A 26,629-nucleotide genomic window follows, 5' to 3' on the forward strand; every position below is an offset into this window, starting at 1 on the left:
AGATATTGTAGGACATTAACAACTCTTTAAGTCGAAGAGAATCTGACAACGCCATAGAAAAAAATGAAAAACAATCAAAATTCAACAGTCTACATTAGTCATTTCAGGGCCTTTTATAGCTGACTTATGCCATATGGGCTTTGATCATTGTTGAAGGCTGTACAGTGACCTATAGTTGTTATTTTCTGTGTCATTTGGTATGTTTTGTAGAATTGTCCCTTTGGCAATCATACCACATCTTCTTTTTATATTCAAAACATTACATAGAAAACTAAAGAGAGAGCAACACAAACCTCAACAAAAACTTAGGCTGATCTCAAAACTGATGCATAATACAATTGTCTACAGACTTTTCTAAAAAAAAAAACTCTGAAATTATACACAACAATTTCACTCCTTCTTGGTAATCACTGTATTTGGTATAAACTGTTGAAACTGTAAAAATGTAGCTTGTTAAATTCAATTATTACATTTATGATACATTTGTATGTTCTAGAGGAAAATGTAAAAGATTTGTTTTGCTTACAGAAACTTCTTACAGCTGCAGAGAATGGGAATATAAAAGAGGTAGAATTATGTGTAAAGAACGGAGCTAACTTGGAATGTAGAACTGATGATCATATATATGTAAGTGAAGAAAAATGTTTAACACATTAACAGATATTTATTATATAGTACACATAATGTGGATCACTTTAACATTGCCCTTGTTAGTGTTCAATGATTCAGTGTACATGTGACCTAGCAATGACACTCGTATTCCCAACACCAACATGTGATATAATAATGTCCCTCTTATACCATGTATACTCCACGCCAGCATGTGACATAACAATGTCCCTCTTATACCATGTATACCCCACACCAGTATGTGACATAACAATGTCCCTCTTATACCATGTATACTCCACACCAACATGTGACATAACAATGTCCCTCTTATACCATGTATACCCCACACCAGCATGTGACATAACAATGTTCCTCTTATACCATGTATACTCCACACCAACATGTGACATAACAATGTCCCTCTGATACCGTGTATACCCTACACCAGTATGTGACATAACAATGTCCCTCTTATACCATGTATACCCCACACCAGCATGTGACATAACAATGTCCCTCTTATACCATGTATACTCCACACCAGTATGTGACATAACAATGTCCCTCTTATACCATGTATACTCCACACCAGCATGTGACATAACAATGTCCCTCTTATACCATGTATACTCCACACCAGCATGTGACATAACAATGTCCCTCTTATACCATGTATACTCCACACCAGCATGTGACATTACAATGTCCCTCTTATACCATGTATACTCCACACCAGCATGTGACATAACAATGTCCCTCTTATACCATGTATACTCCACACCAGCATGTGACATAACAATGTCCCTCTTATACCATGTATACTCCACACCAGTATGTGACATAACAATGTCCCTCTTATACCATGTATACTCCACACCAGCATGTGACATAACAATGTCCCTCTTATACCATGTATACTCCACACCAGCATGTGACATCACAATGTCCCTCTTATACCATGTATACCCCACACCAGCATGTGACATAACAATGTCCCTCTTATACCATGTATACTCCACACCAACATGTGACATAACAATGTCCCTCTTATACCATGTATACTCCACACCAGTATGTGACATAACAATGTCCCTCTTATACCATGTATACTCCACACCAGCATGTGACATAACAATGTCCCTCTTATACCATGTATACTCCACACCAGCATGTGACATAACAATGTCCGTCTTATACCATGTATATCCCACACCAGCATGTGACATAACAATGTCCGTCTTATACCATGTATACTCCACACCAACATGTGACATAACAATGTCCCTCTTATACCGTGTATACCCCATACCAGCATGTGACATAACAATGTCCCTCTTATACCATGTATACTCCACACCAGCATGTGACATAACAATGTCCCTCTTATACCATGTATACTCCACACCAGCATGTGACATAACAATGTCCCTTTTATACCCAACACCAGCGTGTGACATTGTGACATAACAATGTCCCTCTTATACCCAACACCAGCATGTGACATTGTGACATAACAATGTTCCTCTTATACCCAACACCAACCTCTGACATAACAATATCCCTCTTGTACCCAACACCCACCTATGACATAACAATGTCCCTCTTATACCCAAAACCAACATCTGACATAACAACTTTACTATCATACCTAACACCAACCTGACATAACCATGACACTTTTATGCCCAACACCAATATGTGACATATCAATGACACTCTAATACCCAACACCAACATTTGACACAAAATAACTTTAACAGTACCAATTTTTTCTGCACCAGATAAGGATTTCGACAATAAATGTCTCTTCAGTGATGCTCGAGGACAAAATATTTGCAAATCCAAAGCTTATTAAAACGATGAACAATGACACTCTTTACCTCAACACCAACATGTGACATATCAATGACACTCTTATACTCAACACCAACATGTGACACAGCAATGACACTCTTTACCTAAACACCAAAATGTGACATATCAATGACACTCTTATGCTCAACACCAACATGTGACATAGCAATGACACTCTTATACTCAACACCAACATGTGACATAGCAATGCTACTCTTTACCTAAACACCAACATGTGACATATCAATGACACTCTTATAGTCAACACCACTATGTGACACAGCAATGACACTCTTTACCTAAACTCCAACATGTGACATAGCAATGACACTCTCATAGTCAACACCAACATGTGACATAGCAATGCCACTCTCCTAATCAACACCAACATGTGACATATCAATGACACTGTTATGCTCAACATCAACATGTGACATAGCAATGACACTCTTATTGTCAACACCAACATGTGACATAGCAATGACACTCTTTACCTCAACACCAACATGTGCCATAGCAATGACACTCTACCTCAACATCAACATGTGACATAGCAATGGCACTCTTATAGTCAACACCAACATGTGACATAAAATAACTTTAACAGTAGCAATTGTTTCTGCACCAGATGCAGATTTCGACAATAACTGTCTCTTCAGTGATGCTCGAGGACAAAATATTTGAAAATTCAAAGCTTATTAAAACGATGAAGAGCTATGATCCAAAAAGGTACAAGACACATATCAATGACACTCTTTACCTCAACACCAACATGTGATATATCAATGACACTCTTTACCTCAACACTAACATGTGACATAGCAATGACACTCTTATAAATGTATAGTCAACACCAACATGTGACATAGCAATGACACTCTTATTGTCAACACCAACATGTGACATAGCAATGACACTCTTATAGTCAACACCAACATGTGACATAGCAATGACACTCTTATAGTCAACACCAACATGTGACATAACAATGACACTATTATAGTCAACACCAACATGTCACTTAGCAATGTCACTCATATAGTCAACACCAACATGTGACATAGCAATGACACTCTTATAGTCAACACCAACATGTCACTTAGCAATGTCACTCTTATAGTCAACACCAACATGTGACATAGCAATGACACTCTTTACCTCAACACCAACATGTGACATAGCAATGAAACACTTTACCTCAACACCAATATGTGACATGGCAATGCCACTCTTATAGTCAACACCAACATGTGACATAGCAATGACACTCTTATACTCAACACCAGCATGTGACGTATCAGCGACACTATTATACTCAACACCAACATGTCACTTAGCAATGACACTCTTATAGTCAACACCAACATGTGACGTAGCATTGACATTTTTACACTCATCACAAACAAGTTACAGATCACACTTATAGGCAATGCAAACTTGAAAAAAATAAACATGGCTTATTGCAGTTCTTTACTTATACTCACAACAAACATACACCATTGCTATATTACCCTTATACTCACCACAAACATACACCATTGCTATATTACCCTTATACTCACCACAAACATGCACCATTGCTATATTACCCTTATACTCACCACAAACATACACCATTGCTATATTACCCTTATACTCACCACAAACATGCACCATTGCTATATTACCCTTATACTCACCACAAACATACACCATTGCTATATTACCCTTATACTCACCACAAACATACACCATGGCTATATTACCATTATACTCACCACAAACATACACCATTGCCATATTACCCTTACACTCACCACAAACATACGTCATTGCTATATTACCCTTATACTCACCACAAACATACACCATTGTTATATTACCCTTATACTCACCACAAACATACACCATGGCTATATCATCCTTATACTCACCACACACATACACCATGGCTATATTACCATTATACTCACCACAAACATACACCATTGCTATATTACCCTTATACTCACCACACACATACATCATTGCTATATTACCCTTATACTCACCACAAACATACACCATTGCTATATTACCCTTATACTCACCACAAACATACACCATTGCTATATTACCCTTATACTCACCACAAACATACCCATGGCTATATCATCCTTATACTCACCACACACATACACCATGGCTATATCATCCTTATACTCACCACAAACATACACCATTGCTATATTACCCTTATACTCACTACAAACATACACCATTGCTATATTACCCTTATACTCTCTACAAACATACACCATTGCTATATTACCCTTATACTTACCACAAACATACACCATTGCTATATTACCCTTATACTCACCACAAACATACACCATTGCTATATTACCCTTATACACATCACAAACATACACCATTGCTATATTACCCTTATACTCACCACAAACATACACCATTGCTATATTACCCTTATACACAACAACTCATATGATATGAAGCAGCTGGTAGACACCCAACATTTTACACGGTAATACCACTAAATAATTTCTAAGCTTTGATCACTATTTTGAATAGACACACAATACTGTTAATCAGACAGGGTTAATGGACAACAAATATTTGTTAGAATTATATAAAGTGGGGTCTCATTTTATTCGTAACACAGAACTGAATCAGATAGTTAAGGTTTTATTTTGTTTCCTGATGAAAAATTATTTTGTAAACATCTGATTTTAATGAGAAGTTGATGAGAACAAGTTGTGTTAACATCTTCAGTCAGATAATGTTAATTCTACAGATCTAATGTAGATAATGTTAATTCTACAGATCTAATGTAAAACGTCTTTTAAAAATAACAAATACTTGACAGAATTATATAAAGTGGGGTCTTATATTTCTTGTCTCTTCGTACTGAATCAGAAAATATTACTCGTTTTAATGTTTCTTGAAATTTTTTTTTTTAACCTGACAGTTCTGATGGAAGTTCTGACATCTCACAATAAAACATGTTGTTTATTTGTTGTTTATGTAGAATATAAATACAAGTGTGACTGGTCATTTTATTCAGTTTTGACCACTTATTCATGTGATATATATTTTGTTTATATTTATTACACAACATTGTCCAGTTTATGACACAAGTTTTGATGTCTGTTATATGTTGATATCACAGAGAGGACAGACACCATTAATGTTGGCCGCTGTGAGAGGAGACCTGGAGGTGGTGACTTACCTGGTCACTCACGGAAGTCAGTTAGAGGCCACATCCAAGGTAAAGATAGATATAATCACCTTACTCTGACCAAACATCACTTTATACAGAATCTACACAAAATCATGTTGTTAATCAGACAGGTTTAATGGACAACAAATACTTGACAGAATTATATAAAGTGGGGTCTCATTTTATTCGTAAAACAGAACTGAATCAGATAGTTAAGGTTTTATTTTGTTTCTAGACAAAAAATTATTTTGTAAACATCTGATTTTAACATTTTAATGAGAAGTTAAAGAGAGCAAGTTGTGTTAACATCTTTAGTCAGATAATATTAATTCTACAGATTTAATGTAAAACATCTTTTAAAAATAACAAATACTTGACAGAATTATATAAAGTGGGGTCTTTTTTTTCTTGTCTCTTCGTACTGAATCAGAAAAATATTACTCGTTTTAATGTTTCTTGAAAAAAAGTTTTTTTTTTCACTTTTGTCATTCTTCTTAATCATTGTTAATTGGACAGGTTCAATGGACAACAAATATTTGTTAGAATTATATAAAGTGGGGTCTCATTTTAATTGTCTTGTCCAGCTGAGTCCATTGATATAAATGTTGTTTATGTTTCTAGAAAAAAGTTTTTTTTTTAACCTGACAGTTCTGATGGAAGTTCTGACATCTCACAATAAAACATGTTGTTTATTTGTTGTTTATGTAGAATATAAATAAAAGTGTGACTTGTCATTTTATTCAGTTTTGACCACTGATTCATGTGATATATATTTTGTTTATATTTATTACACAACATTGTCCAGTTTATGACACAAGTTTTGATGTCTGTTTTATGTTGATATTACAGGATGGAGAGACACCATTAATGTTGGCGGCTCTGAAAGGAGACCTGGAGGTGGTGACTTACCTGGTCACTCACGGCAGTCAGTTAGACGCTACAGACACCTTGGTAATGATAGATATAATCATCTTACTCTGACCAAACACTACTTTATACAGAATCTACACAAAATCATGTTGTTAATCAGACAGGTTAAATGGACAACAAATATTTGTTAGAATTATATAAAGTGGGGTCTCGTTTTATTCGCAACACAGAACTGAATCAGATAGTAAAGGTTTTATTTTGTTTCTTGACAAAAAAATATTTTGTAAACATCTGATTTTAATGAGAAGTTGATGAGAAAAAGTTGTGTGAACATCTTTAGTTAGATAATGTTAATTCTGCAGATTTAATGTAAAACATCTTTTAAAAATAACAAATACTTGACAGAATTATATAAAGTGGGGTCTTATTTTTCATGTCTCTTCGGACTGAATCAGAAAATATTACTCGTTTTAATGTTTCTTGATTTATTTATTTTTTTAAACTTTGATCATTCTATGTAATCATTGCTAATCAGACAGATTTAATGGACAACCAATATTTGATAGAATTATATAAAGTGGGGTCTCATTTTTCTTGTCTCTTCGTACTGACTCAGAAAATATAACTTGTTTTAATGTTTTTTGAAAAAAGTTTTTTTTTAACCTGACAGTTCTGATGGAAGTTCTGACATCTCACAATAAAACATGTTGTTTATGTAGAATATAAATACAAGTGTGACTGGTCATTTTATTCAGTTTTGACCACTGATTCATGTGATATATATTTTGTTTATATTTATTACACAACATTGTCCAGTTTATGACACAAGTTTTGATGTCTGTTATATGTTGATATTACAGATTGGATTGACACCATTAATGTGGGCGGCTGAGGAAGGACACCTGGAGGTGGTGACTTACCTGGTCACTCACGGCAGTCGGTTAGACGCTACATCAGAGGTAATGATAGATATAATGACCTTACTCTGACCAAACATCACTTTATACAGAATCTACACAAAATCATGTTGTTAATCAGACAGGTTTAATGGACAACAAATATTTGTTAGAATTATATAAAGTTGGGTCTCATTTTATTCGTAACACAGAACTGAATCAGATAGTTAAGGTTTTATTTTGTTTCTTGATGAAAAATTATTTTGTTAACATTTGATTTTAATGAGAAGTTAAAGAGAACGAGTTGTGTTAACATCTTCAGTCAGATAATGTTTATTCTACAGATCTAATGTAAAATGTCTTTTAAAAATAACAAATACTTGACAGAATTATATAAAGTGGGGTCTCACTTTTCTTGTCTCTTCCTACTGAATCAGAAAATATTACTCGTTTTAATGTTTCTTGAAAAAAGTTTTTTTTTCAACTTTGATCATTCTTCTGAATCAACATAAAATCATGTTGTTAATCATACATGTTAAATGGAAAACAAATACTTGAGACTTATATAAAGTGAGGGTTGCTATTATTTGACTTGTTACACTTATATATAATTAAGAGTTAACTATTTTTTTACCTGTTTTGTTTCACTGAATCAGAAAATATACATTGAATTTATATATCTTAATCTACCATTTAATAGTTTATACACAAATATAATTGGATATTTCCTTACCTGATGTTATATTTCTTACATTTGGTAAATTGCTTGACTCCTCTCATGATTTTGTTATCACACACCATTACCATGTTTATATTTTTATATTGATATAGATTGGAGAAACAGCTTTACATTATGCTGCTAGGAATGGACGGATTGATGTAACAAAATGTTTAATAGATCAAGGATACAGTCCTTGGGTGAAATCATTGGAGGTAACATTCAGTTTTATTCTTATTAGATAGATAGATATTTTATTCTCTAAAAACTAAATATAAGTCAACAGAGAAAGTACAATTACAATATAAATACAAATACAATAGTCATTCAGAGATATAACTCTATAGGGTTATTACAGAAAATAACTTGGGTGTGTTATTACAGATATTTTCATGAGTTGTCTACTCTTTATTCCTAAATCTTCTAAATCTGTAATAACATATGCTTGTTATTGGTAAAATTATTTCATTTATAGTGGGCTCTAGCGAACTCTTGAGACTTTGCGCAGAAACTAATTGCATAGCCTTGATAAATAATGTTTTAATTAAATTAATACATTTTTGATTGACCATGGTAAATCAATCATTCCAGGCTATTAAGGGATAAACTTAGCTGTGATAACAAGGCTAAGTTATTAAAGAAATGTAACTTATTATATAATGCACTTGGGAATTACTGAGAAACTTGCGTAGAACCTCATCACATGCTCTGATCATTATTTCTTACAATAAATTAAAATACATTGTAATTAAGCATGATGAATGTCTGAGCAGATGTTGAAGTGATATTGAAAAGCTGTGATAACACCGTTTAGTTATTACAGGCATATTTTTCTGTAATAACATATAGGTGTTTTATGCAAAATTGGCAAAATGAACTGTTATATCTTTAAGTAGTAAAATATACATATAGACAAAAGTAATATCAATAGAACTTGTATACATTTTAACTAAACTAATGATGTATATTGTCCCTTGGAAACATGTAACATATGTTTGTTATCACAGTTCTTTGATTTTTTAGTCCACAATAACAAATGTATGTTATTTTCCTGTAATAACCCTATAGAGTTATATCCCTGACTGATAGTTGAGGGTAAACAGCTGCAGATAACATATAATAAAGTACAACTTTTAAGTTTATGATGAAATACCTGAATAATAAACAGGTTAAACTCAATATGAAAAAATCAGTCTGTGCGTTACTTTTACATGGAGGGACTAACCTTTTTATTAATACACTTAATGAATGAACACAGTTTTCTTAAGGAGGCTCACAAGTATAAGATTTTCAGAAAAAAATTAAACAATATTTTTTCATTACAAATTTCATTTATTACCTTAAGTAGTTATTACTTTATCATTATGGTACAAGAATCATTCCAAAAAATCAATTCTTGTTGGCCTCAGATGACTTTTAAAATGTAGATATCATTGAAAAAGCTCCAAATTATCTCCCTTTGGTGCAAAAATGCCATTTTTTGGCATTAAAATAGAAATATCTTAAATTTACTGATTGGTGACCTATATTTTTTATTGTTGTTTTCGAAAAAGCTGTACATAAACTAAATAACTGTAAAATTTAAGCGATTTCTGTAATTTAGTTCTTTTTTTATTTCGATATTACAACTATTTCCCCTATTAGGTCAACAGAAAAAAGGACATTAACAAAAATGTATGCTTCTTTCGAAGGCAGATTGTGAGCGTAAATGAACGGTGACCCCATTTTTTTTTAATTAAAAAAATGATTTAGACCCGCAAGCCCCCTTAAAACTGAATATTTTTTGTCGAGCCTGCGACTTTAATCTCAGAAAGCTCGGCATAGGGATAGTGATCATGCAGTGGCGGAGGCGTTAGCTAACTTCTTAAAAGCTTTATATTTTAGAAAGAGGAAGACCTTGATGCTTCATACTTTGTATATGGATGCCTCATGTTACGAAGTTTCAGCCAGTCACATGTCCAATGTCCTTGACCTCATTTTCATGGTTCAGTGACTACTTGAAAAAAAAAATGTTTGTAATGTTAAATTATCTTTTATCAGTAAAAGTATAACTATATTTGGTATGTGCGTACCTTGCAAGGTCCTCATGCCAGTCAGACAGTTTTCACTTGACCTCAACCTACCAACACATCTAACACCAATCCTACATTACTGACACAACTACCATCTCATCATACTCTACCAACACACCCTACACCAATCCTACACTACTGATACAACTACCATCTCATCATACTCCACCAACACACCCTACACCAATCATACACTACTGACACAACTACCATTTCATCATACTCCACCAACACACCTAACACCAATCATACACTACTGACACAACTACCATCTCATCATACGTCACCAACACACCTAACACCAATCCTACATTACTGACACAACTACCATCTCATCATACTCCACCAACACACCCTACACCAATCATACACTACTGACACAACTACAATCTCATCATACTCCACCAACACACCTAACACCAATCTTACACTACTGACACAACTACCATATCATCATACATCACCAACGCACCTAACACCAATCCTACATTACTGACACTACAACCATCTCATCATACTCTACCAACACTCCCTACACCAATCCTACACTACTGACACAACTACCATCTCATCAGACTCCACCAACACACCTAACACCAATCCTACACTACTGACATAACTACCATCTCATCATACTCCACTAACACACCTAACACCAATCCTACACTACTGACACAACCATCTCATCAAACTCTACCAACACACCCTACACCAATCCTACATTACTGACACAACTACCATCTCATCATACTCCACCAACACACCTAACACCAATCCTACACTACTGACACAACTACCATCTCATCATACGCCACCAACACACCTAACACCAATCCTACATTACTGACACAACTACCATCTCATCATACTCTGCCAACACACCTTACACTAATCCTGCATTATTGACACAAGTACCATCTAATCATACTCTACCAACACATCTAACACCAATCCTGCATTACTGACACTTCAACCATCTCATCATACTCTAACAACACACCCTACACCAATCATACACTACTGACACAACTACCATCTCATCATACTCCACCAACACACCTAACACCAATCTTACACTACTGACACACCTACCATCTCAGCATACATCACCAACGCACCTAACACCAATCCTACATTACTGACACTACAACCATCTCATCATACTCTACCAACACACCCTACACCAATCCTACACTACTGACACAACTACCATATCATCAGACTTCACCAACACACCTAACACCAATCATACACTACTGACACAACTACCATCTCATCATTCTCCACCAACTCACCTAACACCAATCATACATTACTGACACAACTACCATCTCATCATACTCCACCAACACACCTAACACCAATCATACACTACTGACACAACTACCATCTCATCATACTCCACTAACACACCTAACACCAATCATACATTACTGACACAACTACCATCTCATCATACTCCACCAACACACCTAACACCAATGCTACATTACTGACACATCTACCATCTCATCATACTCCACCAACACACCTAACACCAATCCAATATTACTGACACAACTATCATCTCATCATACTCCTCCAACACACCTCACACCAATCCTACATTACTGACACAACTGCCATCTCATCATACTCCACCAACACACCTAACACGAATCCTAAACTACTTACAAAACTACCATCTAATCATACTCCAGCAACACATCTTACTTCCATCTAATCACATTCCACTAATACACCTCAAACCAATCATACACTATTAAACAAAACTACCATCTAATCATACTCCAACAACACACTTTACTACCATCTAATCACATTTCACCAACATATCTTACACCAATCATACACTGTTTACAAAACTACCATCTAATCACATTCCACCAACACACCCTACACCAATCATACACTTTTATCAAAACTACCATCTAAGCATACTCTGGCAACACATCTTACACCAATCATACACTTCTTACAAAACTACCATTTAATTATACTCCAGCTACTCATCTTACACCAATCATAAATTATTAACAAAACTACCATTTGATTATACTCCAGCAACACATATAACTACCATCTTATCACATTTCACCCACACACCCTACACCAATCATTCAATAATTTCTTTAACAGCAAAATCTCAAATATTATTCATTGATCTCTTTATAATGACACTTCATATTTGTTGTTGGTTTAGGTTCACTGGTTTTTATTTGAAGTATATATAAATAAGACAACATTCTGCATTGCATAGGTAAAATTAATGCAACAGTTACCTATTATTTAATGATTTACAGTTTTTGAAATAAAAGATATATATTTTTTGTGTATAATTAATGAAAGATTATTTGATTGTATTTCAGGGTAAGACTCCTTATGATCTGGTAAAAATAGAAAGCTATGATAACAAAGAGAGAAAAAGGAAGAAGGAAGAAGTGATGGACTTCCTTAGGGTAAATAGTCTTGTCTTACTTTAAAAGATATTCACAGATTATGAGAGACTAAACAGACTTGGTACAAAGCAATTACAATAAAACGGTAGCCTGTAGTTTTCAATGTCATTGTAGTATTTGTTGTCAGTTAGCAATGTAAGTTGACAGTTCCAAGTTTGTTCCCTAATAGGCGAGCGCCAAAACAAGGATTCGGAGGTTTTTAATGCACCTACTTAACACACGGCTATATGATATATCATTTGAAAGGTCTTTTATCGTACATTCAGAATTGCCTGGTCGTCAAACTGGGAAATGGTCACATTTTTCAAAAAACGGCAAAAAAGGGAAAAATAATATAAAACATAATTTGACGATAATGTTCGAAAAATGCAGTTTAAGAACAAATTCATCTGCAATATAATATGAAATATATCATTTGACAAACTAAAGTCTATCTAATTTTTGTTTCTGAAATAAAAAAAATTTAAAAGTGTATAAAATGAAAAAATCTCGTATTTTTGTGAAAATCATAATTTTTACGGATATTGACGCAAAACTCTCGGTAATATTTAATTTTGCATCTAAACACACACAAATTATATTGGTTTTATATTAGTAACATATATAACTAGTTTTTTAAGTTCTAATGTCTCGCCTAGCTTGTTTTTTTTATACCGACAAAATATTAATAAAACTATATTAAAACATATCTTAAAACTGCTTTAAAGCGCATATTTACCATGTTTACAGCACAGTTAAAAATATATGTTATTTTAGTCTCCTGTTATTTATAAATACAATATGATTTAATTGTCATATTTACATTGAATAATTGTTATCAAAGGTACCAGGATTTTAATTTAGTACGTCAGACGCGCGTTTCGTCTACATAAGACTCATCAGTGACGCTCATATCAAAATAGTAATAAACCAAACAAATACAAAGTTGAAGAGCATTGAATAACAGTGAGGCAACTTAAACTTTATGTTGCCCCATTGCTAAAATGCTCTTTCGCTATTAGTCAATGGTATCGTTTTCATCTTCATCATCGTCATTCATTTGATCTTTTTTAGAGGTTGATGTTCTCTTTAGAATAAATATTTTGGCAAGTATCACTGCCCTGACATGGACAAAGCTCCGTACAAGACATTTGCTGCTCTCGGCAAATACATTTATTGCTATATATTTATTCCCTCTTGCAAGAACATACTAAATCTTGCAGGAAATTGGACGTCATCATGCCTTAAAAGTAGAATGGATCTGGGCCATGTGAACTCTTTTCCATCCGTATTCATAAGGAGACAAAGGATTTGGATGATCGAGATGTGAGTACATCCAAATTGTCGTTTGTTGAAATGACCGTAAAATGTGTAACTTTTGTTCTTTGAATGCAGGTTCACTTGAGTCTTTGCATGTTACAAGTTTAACACGTAACCTGTTTAAGTCAACATGTGATGAAGCGAATTTTTCGTTTAAGTCATACAAGCTTGAAATAAGCTCTATGGCTGCTGACAACGATGTGGAAAAAGTAATCTTGTCAAAGTTTTGGAGATTTGTAAACTTACTCGGAGATTTTCTTATCAACTTGAAAACAGTCTTTTTGCCAATCCCAATTATAGCAGAAGTGATATCACAACCAGTTCAAGCATGAACTACAGGGAGAATGTTAGCCTGTAAAGGTGAAAAAGATTTACTTAACTCATGGATTGACCAGTATGTACCTTCTACAGTCCCTAAGACAATTAGTTGACCCCGTCAAAAACCACATTTGTTCAGTCGACACACGAATCTTGAAATAATTAACACATAGCACAAGAACATCTGTATCGGAGCACTTGACTATGATTGGTCGCCTTATATTCAACTGCTAAAAGATTTTATCAGAGTATAACATGAAGCAAGATTCTTGTGTCTGTGTCTTCGAACGAACAGGACAGATCTGGAGATCGATTACATGCTCTCATTAAGTGTTGTCGCTCTATTCTGGATTGGAAAATGCGCCGTCAAGAACTAAACATTTGTTTTCATCCTGGAACATATCAGACAAATTGCTGCACAGATTATCTCAAAGGAAAGTTATCAGAGCTTGCTTGTTTTTGTTGCTTGATAGACATTTTTTTCCAGTCTGGAACAGTTCGGCCTTCAGCGATATGAAACTTTTTCGTAGTTGTTGCCGATCGTCTATGTCGCTCTGCTGATTTTTTCGAATGTTCAGTACTAGTGTCATAGCGAATGAAGACATCAACAACCTTGTCTGTGAGTCGGAAGCATGACTGTAAAAGATGGACGAAAGATACCAAAAGGGACAGTCAAACTCATAAATCAAAAATAAACTGACAACGCCATGGCTAAAATTGAGTGCCTGCATAATGTAAGATTTGTTCAAGTCTCCAATTGTGGACATCCTTTTAACATCGAATGACTGAAATCATGCCATTTCTTATTGGTATAGTAGCACTGTGATTGATTGAAGGAATGTTAGGGACTGATCCTACCTTAATTTTCAAATTCATGGGAAGATCAGACTTATTTGTCTTCCTCATAATTCCATCGTCATAAAATTGTGCAGTGGGAATGGGACACATTTGATAGGACGAAACAGTTTCCACAGATACGTCATCTCTACATTTAGTTAGAGATAGTGCACGGGTATACACAAGCTCGGGAATCAAATGACCTTTTACAACTTGCCCAGATTTGCATTTTAGTTGTACTTTGGGGTTCATATCCTCAAATGTCTTCAGTCTTGATCTTTGTCTGTTGATAGTGATGACTCAACACATATCTTCCTTTTTGACGTTTTTGTTTTTCAAGTTTAAACTGATGTTAACAGTGAATCTTCAATGTCGTGACTTGCATGGAGACCAGTTGAAATGTTCATATGCTGACGGGAGAGATTATCAACGTCAAATGGATTTGTCATATTTTCTGTTATATAAACAGTTAGATCGTCTACATATGTTTTATCCCTTTTCATTGCAGCCTGTTTTGCTTCATCGTGACATTGGTCACCAACCTGGACAAGACACGCACGTGATCTCATTGCCGATGTTATCTGACTAAGCACATGCCTTGTAAGATTCCATCTCATCAATGAAGCCTTCCTCTTTGTTAAACCAACTATGCCTCTAACAACCTTAACACATCATCATGTCTTTGCCTTAAGCTAATAACATTCATTAAGGTTGTGAAACCTCTATTAGTTGTCATACTGAGAGTCTCTTGAGTGATATTTTGACATATTATACAGCATTGCTAATTATGGACATGCGGCAGCGCTTCATTGGAAGTGGCGCACATTTCACAGGACTTGGACACTCATCAATGATGAGTAATTATGATAATTTTCAAGAATATACCATTATACAAAATGCAGTCTGCTGCTTACATATCACATGCTAATATCATTAGTAATGGTTAAAGTGGTCTTTTGGTAACACATATACGAATATTTATCTAGTAATATGTTAAAACACGACTTGTGTTTTGGAAACTCAAGTGTTACCTATGCATATTAGATACTAGATTTATATAAATTTTAAGCGTCTGGGATAAACACGATAGAGATCCGGAATACCGTTTAATAATGCAGGTTTTAGAAAAGTCGTCAAACGTTTATTATCCATCATTGAGCTTCGATGTGTGTCGCAATCTTTTCAAGGTATATGGAATTTATAAAAACAAAACATATAGGAGTTTTAATAAGTCATTGACACTGACAATCTAAAAAAATATGGTATTTTTTTTACATTTTAGGGTTGGTCTTATAGATGCCTCAGAATCAACTAATTTTTCATAAAATCTTCTTTTTTTTGGATTCCGTGTCTTTTTAGAATGTATTCAAAGCTATCTTAGATAAAAACGAATAATATATTTACAACAATGCCGATATATGCAATGTTGAATATCACCGTATAATCCAAAGTAATTCCACATGTCTTTGTTCTCGTGAGATTTGCAAGAAACGTGACCATAGGGAACTTTGACGACCACCCAAATTGTATGCTCTAGAAGTTTTTCTTTCGATTGATACCAAAATTAGCTGTGTGTTCGATAGGTGCATTAAAAACCTTAACGAGAGGCTTTTTCTCAAATCGGCGCTCGCCTATAATATACATGTTGGCATATGTGAAGGGCAAATGTTTGAAATCTGTGTTCTCATCTGTTGGATGTTTCTTTTTTAGCTCACCTGACCTGAAAGGTCAAGTGAGCTTTTCTCATCACTTGGCGTCCATCGTCCGTCGTCCTCCGTCCGTCGTCCGTCGTCCTGCGTCTGTCTTCCGTCGTCCGTAAACTTTTACAAAAATCTTCTCCTCTGAAACTACTGGGCCAAATTTTACCAAACTTGGCCACAATCATCCTTGGGGTATCTAGTTTAAAAAATGTGTCCGGTGACCTGGCCATCCAACCAAGATGGCCGCCATGGCTAAAAATAGAACACAGGGGTAAAATGTATATTTTGGCTTATATCTTTGAAACCAAAACATTTAGAGCAAATTTGACAGGGGTAAAATTGTTAATCAGGTCAAGATCTATCTGCCCTAGAATTTTCAGATGAATCGGACAACCCGTTGTTAGGTTGCTGCCCCTGAATTGGTTATTTTGAGGAAATTTTGCAGTTTTTGGTTATTATCTTGAATACTATTATAGATAGAGATAAACTGTAAACAGCAATAATGTTCAGCAAAGTAAAACCTACAAATAAATCAACATGACCAAAATTGTCAGTCAACCCCTTAAGGAGTTATTGCCCTTTATAGTCAATTTTTAACAAATTTTTGTCAGTTTTTGTAACTTGTACAAAAATCTTCTTTTCTAAAACTATGGGCCATATTAAACTAAACGTGGCCACAATCATCACTATGATATCTATTTAAAAAAAGTGTCTAATGACCCCACCTACCAACCAAGATGACCGACATCAGTAAATACAGTAACAGGTTAGCGACACAGGCTCTTAAAAGCCTCTAGTTTTATTTTTGCCTATTATCATGAATACCATGATATTTAGAGTGAAACATTTTTTTTTTCGTTATGCCTTATGGATTTACCTTCATCAGGAACGCTCAAAGCCAAACATTTGAAATCTGAGGATGTATAAGTACCGAAACAGTTGAAGAGCTATATGACAAAAAATACCTACAACAAATAGCCAAACTCATCTAAGGTCAACTTTGCCGGAGGGAGTTGAAACCTTAGTTTCTTTATAATTTCAAAATTTATAAACGGACAATTTTAGAAAGGTTTGTTATAAATCATGTCAGTACCGAAGTTTAAGTATCATACCTATATTTTCTTCCAAAAAATGACTTCTTTAAGTATTATTATATTAATTACCCCTACTAATTTCAACACCCCGTGAACAGTGAAATTTTGATCGCGAACAGTAAAAATTTATTACATAATCTGTAAGATTAAACCTTGAATTTTACAGTAAAATTACTCCCCCTGCTGAGAAAAATTTGTTAAGAAAGTATCAGTTCATTATGTAAAGCCTTAATTATAGCATTTTGTCAACAAATATAGAATTTACAGCTAAATGATTGCACCAAAGGCAAAAACCTTGCTATCAAAAAGAAGAAAAAGGTTCATTTTTTTCCAATTTTACTTATAATAAGATATAATCTGAACCTATATGTTTAAAATTTTGGTACAGACTACAAAATCACAATTTTTAAATCACTTATTTCAGTAATTCCCCTGACTGCTCAAGGAACACGTAAAATAGGCATTGAGAGCCAAGTGTCCGTGTTTAAACACTTGAGACCTAGCCCCTAGGAACACATAAAATAGGCATTGAGAGCATAGTGTCCGTGTTTAAACACTTGAGACCTAGACTCTAGGAACACATGAAAACGGCATTGAGAGCCAAGTGTCTGTGTTTAAAGACTTGAGACCTAGCCTCTAGGAACATGTAAAATAGGCATTGAGAGCCAAGTGTCCGTGTTTAAATACTTGAGACCTAGTCTCTAGGCACACGTAAAATAGGCATTGAGAGTATAGTGCCCATGTTTAAACACTTGAGACCTAGCCTCTAGGAACACGTGAAAACGGCATTGAAAGCCAAGTGTTCGTGTTTAAACACTTGAGACCTAGCCTCTAGGAACACGTAAAATAGGCATTGAGAGCATAGTGCACATGTTTAAACACTTGAGACCTAGCCTCTAGGAACATGTGAAAACGGCATTGAGAACCAAGTGTCCGTGTTTAAACACTTGAGATCTAGCCTCTAGGAACACGTTAAATAGGCATTGCGAGCATAGTGCCCGTGTTTAAACACTTGAGACCCAGCTCTAGAAACACGCGAAAACAGGTCTGTGAAACATTTTAGTTCTATTAAAATTATGACATTTGTAGGAACATGCAAGGATATATACACACCCACAAAAAAATCATTGCATCTTCCTTTATAAAAGTTTTTTTTTAATAGGGCTTTCCAGAATGTGTGTCTGATTTACTTATTGATCTTATTGTGTGTTCATTGTATTCAATTTTGTATTTAAAGGAAATCGAACCTGACTTGCATGGTTAAATGTACGTGCACATTTTATTTTTTTTCAAAAAGGGGAAAACCCCTTTTTCATTTTAGGTAGTACCGGATGCAGTGATTGTGACGTCACAAAGCTGATATAGTCCAAAAGATAGTTTATTATAATCCTTTGCAGAGAGAGACGTCGTCCTGAGCACACCTACGTTTAAAGAATGTGCAAACGAATTTAATTTTTTTTTATTTACAGGTCATTGATGTCGGATCGTGCATGCTTTTTTCGTACACGTATCTATGGGAACACAGATTTGTTTTTTAATACATGTTTAGAAGTTTGTTTCTAGGATTTTATTACTATTTACGATCTTTGGATTGATTTCTAATTTCTCAATCCAGATTACAACGTTAAGCGAACTGCACATGATTTATACTGCTAACGGAAAATATATTTTCTAGATTTATTTTATATGTAACCTATTGTCCAATCGCTGACTACTGGTTGACTCATTCATTGCATTTACACCAAAATAATGCTGGTGTCATATAGTACTTTAACAAAACGTTTATCGATTAATTTTCAGAATACATGTACATGATTTGGAGCAGATATTTTATTTTGCAGGAATAGATTTGTATTTCAGAAAGAAATTTATTCATAAAAAAGATGGATTAGCATTTTAACAATAAAATAGAAATGGGATTCCTAAAAAAAAAGGGGAGGGGGTAGATGGGTAGTTGTGGGCATTGGATGATTGACATAGATAAATTGCATGTACGCATCATGAGAGCTGTAAAGTTTGAAGCTATAATTAGTCAATTTGATGATTTTTCCATTTCACTGGCATGAATATCCCCAAAATACTACGCGTATTTTTTGGACAAAATTTCATGAAATAAATAATGTCGCGACTAACATTTTGCACACATTTTTTTCAATTTTACCCCGGGTTTTTTTCAGAGAAAAAGCAGTTTGAAGTGAATGTCAAAATTTAGAACATGACCTTGACCTTTGACCTTGACCTCATTTTTAGCTCACCTGGCCGGAAGGGCCAAGTGAGCTTTTCTCATCACTTGGCGTCCGGCGTTGTCCCTCTTCCGTCTGTCGTCAGTAGTTGTTAACTTTTTAAAAAATCTTCTCCTCTGAAACAACTGGGCCAAATTTAACCAAACTTGGCCACAATCATCATTGGGGTATCTAGTTTGTGTCCGGTGACCAAGCCGACCAACCAAGATGGCCGCCATGGCTAAAAATAGAATATAGGGTAACATGCAGTTTTTGGCTTATAACTCAAAAACCAAAGCATTTAGAGCAAATCTGACAGGGGTAAAATTGTTTATCAGGTCAAGATCTATCTGCGCTGAAATTTTCAAATGAATTGGACAACCCGTTGTTGGGTTGCTGCCCCTGAATTGGTTATTTTAAGGAAATTTTGCTGTTTTTGGTTATTATCTTGAATACTATTATAGATAGAGATAAATTGTAAACAGCAATAATGTTCAGCAAAGTAAGATCTACAAATAAGTCAACATGACCGAAATGGTCAGTTGACCTCTTTAGGAGTTATTGCCCTTTATAGTCAATTTTTAACCATTTTTCGTAAATCTGAGTAATATTTTACAAAAATCTTCTTCTCTGAAACTACTGGGCCAAATTAATCCAAACTTGGCCACAATCATCTTTGCAGTTTCTTGTTTAAAAAATGTGTCCGGTGACCCGGCCATCAAATCATGATGGCCGCCACGGTTAAAAATAGAACATAGGGGTAAAATGCAGTTTTTGGCATACAACTCAAAAACCAAAGCAATTAGAGCAAATCTGACATGGGGTAAAATTGTTTATCAGGTCAAGATCTACCTGCCCTGAAATTTTCAGATGAATCAGACAACCCATTGGTAATTGGTAATTTTAAGGAAATTTTACTGTTTTTGGTTATTATCTTGAATATTATTATAGATGGAGATAAACTGTCAACAGCAATAATGTTCAGCAAAGTCAGATCTACAAATAAGTCAACATGACCAAAATGGTCAGTTGACCCCTTTAGGAGTTCTTGCCCTTTATAGTCAATTTTTAACCATTTTTTGTAAATTTCCATGATCTTTTACAAAAATCTTCTCCTCAGAAACTACAGGGCCAAATTAATCCAAACTTGGCCACAATCATCATTGATGTATCTAGTTTAAAAATTGTTTTTTTTTACCCGGCCAACAAACCAAGATGGCCGCCACGTCTAAAAAAAGAACATGGAGGTTAAATGCAGTTTTTGGTTATTTCTCAAAAACCAAAGCATTTAGAGCAAATATGACAAGGGATAAAATTGTTTATCTGGTCAAGATAATCTGCCCTGAAATTTTAAGATGAATGGGACAACCTGTTGTTGGGTTGCTGCCCCTGAATTGGTAATTTTAAGGAAAGTTTGCTGTTTTTGGATATTATCTTTAATATCTGAATATTATTATGGATAAAGATAAACTGTAAACAGCAAAAATGTTCAGCAAAGTAAGATTTACAAATAAGTCAACAGGACCAAAATGGTCAATTGACCCCTTAAGGAGTTATTGCCCTGTATAGTAATTTTTTAACCATTCTTCGTAAATCTTAGTTAACTTTTACAAAAATCTTCTCCTCTGAAACCATAGGGCCAAATTTTACCAAACATAGCCAGAATCATTATTAAGCTATCTAGTTTAAAAATTGTGTTTTGTGACCGGGCACCCAACCAAGATGGCCGCTACGGCTAAAAATAGAAAATAGAGGTGTAAAATGCAGTTTTTGGCTTATAACTCAAAAACCAAAGCATTAAGAGCAAATCTGACAAGGGTAAAATTGTTTATCTGGTCAAGATCTATCTGCCCTGAAATTTTTAGATGAATCGGACAACTCGTTATTAGGTTGCTGCCCCTAAATTGGTAATTTTAAGGAAATTTTGCTGTTTTGGGTTATTATCTTGAATATTATTATAGATAGAGATAGATTGTAAACACCAATAATGTACAGCAATTTATGTCAAAATGACCAAAATGGTCAATTGACCCCCTAAGAAGTTATTGTCCTTTATTATCAATTTTTAACAATTTTCATAAAATTTGTAAATTTTTACTAACATTTTCCACTGAAACTACACGGACAAGTTCATTATAGCTAGAGATAATTGTAAGCAGCAAGAATGTTCAGTAAAGTAAGATTTTCAAACACATCACAATCACCTAAACACAATTTTGTCATGAACTGTCTGCTTCCTTTGTTTAATTTAAATATACCAAGGTGAGCGACACAGGCTCTTTAGAGCCTTTAGTTTCAATTTTACCCCGGTTTTTTTCAGAGAAAAAGCAGTTTGAAGTGAATGTCAAAATTTAGAACATGACCTTGACCTTTGACCTTGACCTCATTTTTAGCTCACCTGGCCGGAAGGGCCAAGTGAGCTTTTCTCATCACTTGGCGTCCGGCGTTGTCCCTCTTCCGTCTGTCGTCAGTAGTTGTTAACTTTTTTAAAAATCTTCTCCTCTGAAACAACTGGGCCAAATTTAACCAAACTTGGCCACAATCATCATTGGGGTATCTAGTTTGTGTCCGGTGACCAAGCCGACCAACCAAGATGGCCGCCATGGCTAAAAATAGAATATAGGGTAACATGCAGTTTTTGGCTTATAACTCAAAAACCAAAGCATTTAGAGCAAATCTGACATGGGGTAAAATTGTTTATCAGGTCAAGATCTATCTGCGTTGAAATTTTCAAATGAATTGGACAACCCGTTGTTGGGTTGCTGCCCCTGAATTGGTTATTTTAAGGACATTTTGCTGTTTTTGGTTATTATCTTGAATACTATTATAGATAGAGATAAACTGTAAACAGCAATAATGTTCAGCAAAGTAAGATCTACAAATAAGTCAACATGACCGAAATGGTCAGTTGACCTCTTTAGGAGTTATTGCCCTTTATAGTCAATTTTTAACCATTTTTCGTAAATCTGAGTAATATTTTACAAAAATCTTCTTCTCTGAAACTACTGGGCCAAATTAATCCAAACTTGGCCACAATCATCTTTGCAGTTTCTAGTTTAAAAAATGTGTCCGGTGACCCGGCCATCAAATCATGATGGCCGCCACGGTTAAAAATAGAACATAGGGGTAAAATGCAGTTTTTGGCATACAACTCAAAAACCAAAGCAATTAGAGCAAATCTGACATGGGGTAAAATTGTTTATCAGGTCAAGATCTACCTGCCCTGAAATTTTCAGATGAATCAGACAACCCATTGGTAATTGGTAATTTTAAGGAAATTTTACTGTTTTTGGTTATTATCTTGAATATTATTATAGATGGAGATAAACTGTCAACAGCAATAATGTTCAGCAAAGTCAGATCTACAAATAAGTCAACATGACCAAAATGGTCAGTTGACCCCTTTAGGAGTTCTTGCCCTTTATAGTCAATTTTTAACCATTTTTTGTAAATTTCCATGATCTTTTACAAAAATCTTCTCCTCAGAAACTACAGGGCCAAATTAATCCAAACTCGGCCACAATCATCATTGATGTATCTAGTTTAAAAATTGTTTTTTTTTACCCGGCCAACAAACCAAGATGGCCGCCACGTCTAAAAAAAGAACATGGAGGTTAAATGCAGTTTTTGGTTATTTCTCAAAAACCAAAGCATTTAGAGCAAATATGACAAGGGATAAAATTGTTTATCTGGTCAAGATAATCTGCCCTGAAATTTTAAGATGAATGGGACAACCTGTTGTTGGGTTGCTGCCCCTGAATTGGTAATTTTAAGGAAAGTTTGCTGTTTTTGGATATTATCTTTAATATCTGAATATTATTATGGATAAAGATAAACTGTAAACAGCAAAAATGTTCAGCAAAGTAAGATTTACAAATAAGTCAACAGGACCAAAATGGTCAATTGACCCCTTAAGGAGTTATTGCCCTGTATAGTAATTTTTTAACCATTCTTCGTAAATCTTAGTTAACTTTTACAAAAATCTTCTCCTCTGAAACCATAGGGCCAAATTTTACCAAACATAGCCAGAATCATTATTAAGCTATCTAGTTTAAAAATTGTGTTTTGTGACCGGGCACCCAACCAAGATGGCCGCTACGGCTAAAAATAGAAAATAGAGGTGTAAAATGCAGTTTTTGGCTTATAACTCAAAAACCAAAGCATTTAGAGCAAATCTGACAAGGGTAAAATTGTTTATCTGGTCAAGATCTATCTGCCCTGAAATTTTTAGATGAATCGGACAACTCGTTATTAGGTTGCTGCCCCGAAATTGGTAATTTTAAGGAAATTTTGCTGTTTTGGGTTATTATCTTGAATATTATTATAGATAGAGATAAATTGTAAACACCAATAATGTACAGCAATTTAAGTCAAAATGACCAAAATGGTCAATTGACCCCCTAAGAAGTTATTGTCCTTTATTATCAATTTTTAACAATTTTCATAAAATTTGTAAATTTTTACTAACATTTTCCACTGAAACTACACGGACAAGTTCATTATAGATAGAGATAATTGTAAGCAGCAAGAATGTTCAGTAAAGTAAGATTTTCAAACACATCAAAATCACCTAAACACAATTTTGTCATGAACTGTCTGCTTCCTTTGTTTAATTTAAATATACCAAGGTGAGCGACACAGGCTCTTTAGAGCCTTTAGTTTCAATTTTACCCCGGTTTTTTTCAGAGAAAAAGCAGTTTGAAGTGAATGTCAAAATTTAGAACATGACCTTGACCTTTGACCTTGACCTCATTTTTAGCTCACCTGGCCGGAAGGGCCAAGTGAGCTTTTCTCATCACTTGGCGTCCGGCGTTGTCCCTCTTCCGTCTGTCGTCAGTAGTTGTTAACTTTTTTAAAAATCTTCTCCTCTGAAACAACTGGGCCAAATTTAACCAAACTTGGCCACAATCATCATTGGGGTATCTAGTTTGTGTCCGGTGACCAAGCCGACCAACCAAGATGGCCGCCATGGCTAAAAATAGAATATAGGGTAACATGCAGTTTTTGGCTTATAACTCAAAAACCAAAGCATTTAGAGCAAATCTGACATGGGGTAAAATTGTTTATCAGGTCAAGATCTATCTGCGTTGAAATTTTCAAATGAATTGGACAACCCGTTGTTGGGTTGCTGCCCCTGAATTGGTTATTTTAAGGACATTTTGCTGTTTTTGGTTATTATCTTGAATACTATTATAGATAGAGATAAACTGTAAACAGCAATAATGTTCAGCAAAGTAAGATCTACAAATAAGTCAACATGACCGAAATGGTCAGTTGACCTCTTTAGGAGTTATTGCCCTTTATAGTCAATTTTTAACCATTTTTCGTAAATCTGAGTAATATTTTACAAAAATCTTCTTCTCTGAAACTACTGGGCCAAATTAATCCAAACTTGGCCACAATCATCTTTGCAGTTTCTAGTTTAAAAAATGTGTCCGGTGACCCGGCCATCAAATCATGATGGCCGCCACGGTTAAAAATAGAACATAGGGGTAAAATGCAGTTTTTGGCATACAACTCAAAAACCAAAGCAATTAGAGCAAATCTGACATGGGGTAAAATTGTTTATCAGGTCAAGATCTACCTGCCCTGAAATTTTCAGATGAATCAGACAACCCATTGGTAATTGGTAATTTTAAGGAAATTTTACTGTTTTTGGTTATTATCTTGAATATTATTATAGATGGAGATAAACTGTCAACAGCAATAATGTTCAGCAAAGTCAGATCTACAAATAAGTCAACATGACCAAAATGGTCAGTTGACCCCTTTAGGAGTTCTTGCCCTTTATAGTCAATTTTTAACCATTTTTTGTAAATTTCCATGATCTTTTACAAAAATCTTCTCCTCAGAAACTACAGGGCCAAATTAATCCAAACTCGGCCACAATCATCATTGATGTATCTAGTTTAAAAATTGTTTTTTTTTACCCGGCCAACAAACCAAGATGGCCGCCACGTCTAAAAAAAGAACATGGAGGTTAAATGCAGTTTTTGGTTATTTCTCAAAAACCAAAGCATTTAGAGCAAATCTGACAAGGGATAAAATTGTTTATCTGGTCAAGATAATCTGCCCTGAAATTTTAAGATGAATGGGACAACCTGTTGTTGGGTTGCTGCCCCTGAATTGGTAATTTTAAGGAAAGTTTGCTGTTTTTGGATATTATCTTTAATATCTGAATATTATTATGGATAAAGATAAACTGTAAACAGCAAAAATGTTCAGCAAAGTAAGATTTACAAATAAGTCAACAGGACCAAAATGGTCAATTGACCCCTTAAGGAGTTATTGCCCTGTATAGTAATTTTTTAACCATTCTTCGTAAATCTTAGTTAACTTTTACAAAAATCTTCTCCTCTGAAACCATAGGGCCAAATTTTACCAAACATAGCCAGAATCATTATTAAGCTATCTAGTTTAAAAATTGTGTTTTGTGACCGGGCACCCAACCAAGATGGCCGCTACGGCTAAAAATA

The 26,629-nt window shown here is 34.6% G+C and overlaps 1 protein-coding gene and 1 long non-coding RNA gene across 2 annotated transcripts in view; both read left to right on the plus strand.

Moving 5' to 3' along the window:
* The window catches only part of LOC134719211 (uncharacterized), a 177,176-nt gene that overhangs the window by 27,699 nt on the left and 122,848 nt on the right, over positions 1-26,629 (plus strand). The window lies entirely within an intron of this gene.
* Positions 1-26,629, plus strand: part of LOC134719264 (uncharacterized) — a 52,178-nt gene that overhangs the window by 1,238 nt on the left and 24,311 nt on the right. The window contains exons 3-8 of the mRNA XM_063582267.1: positions 497-627; positions 5,618-5,716; positions 6,518-6,619; positions 7,399-7,497; positions 8,266-8,367; positions 12,594-12,683. Of these exons, the coding sequence (XP_063438337.1) occupies positions 497-627; positions 5,618-5,716; positions 6,518-6,619; positions 7,399-7,497; positions 8,266-8,367; positions 12,594-12,683 (623 nt within the window). The remainder of the gene's footprint in view (positions 1-496; positions 628-5,617; positions 5,717-6,517; positions 6,620-7,398; positions 7,498-8,265; positions 8,368-12,593; positions 12,684-26,629) is intronic.

The sequence above is a fragment of the Mytilus trossulus genome, chromosome 5, assembly GCF_036588685.1.
Source record: "Mytilus trossulus isolate FHL-02 chromosome 5, PNRI_Mtr1.1.1.hap1, whole genome shotgun sequence".
NCBI lineage: Eukaryota > Metazoa > Mollusca > Bivalvia > Mytilida > Mytilidae > Mytilus > Mytilus trossulus.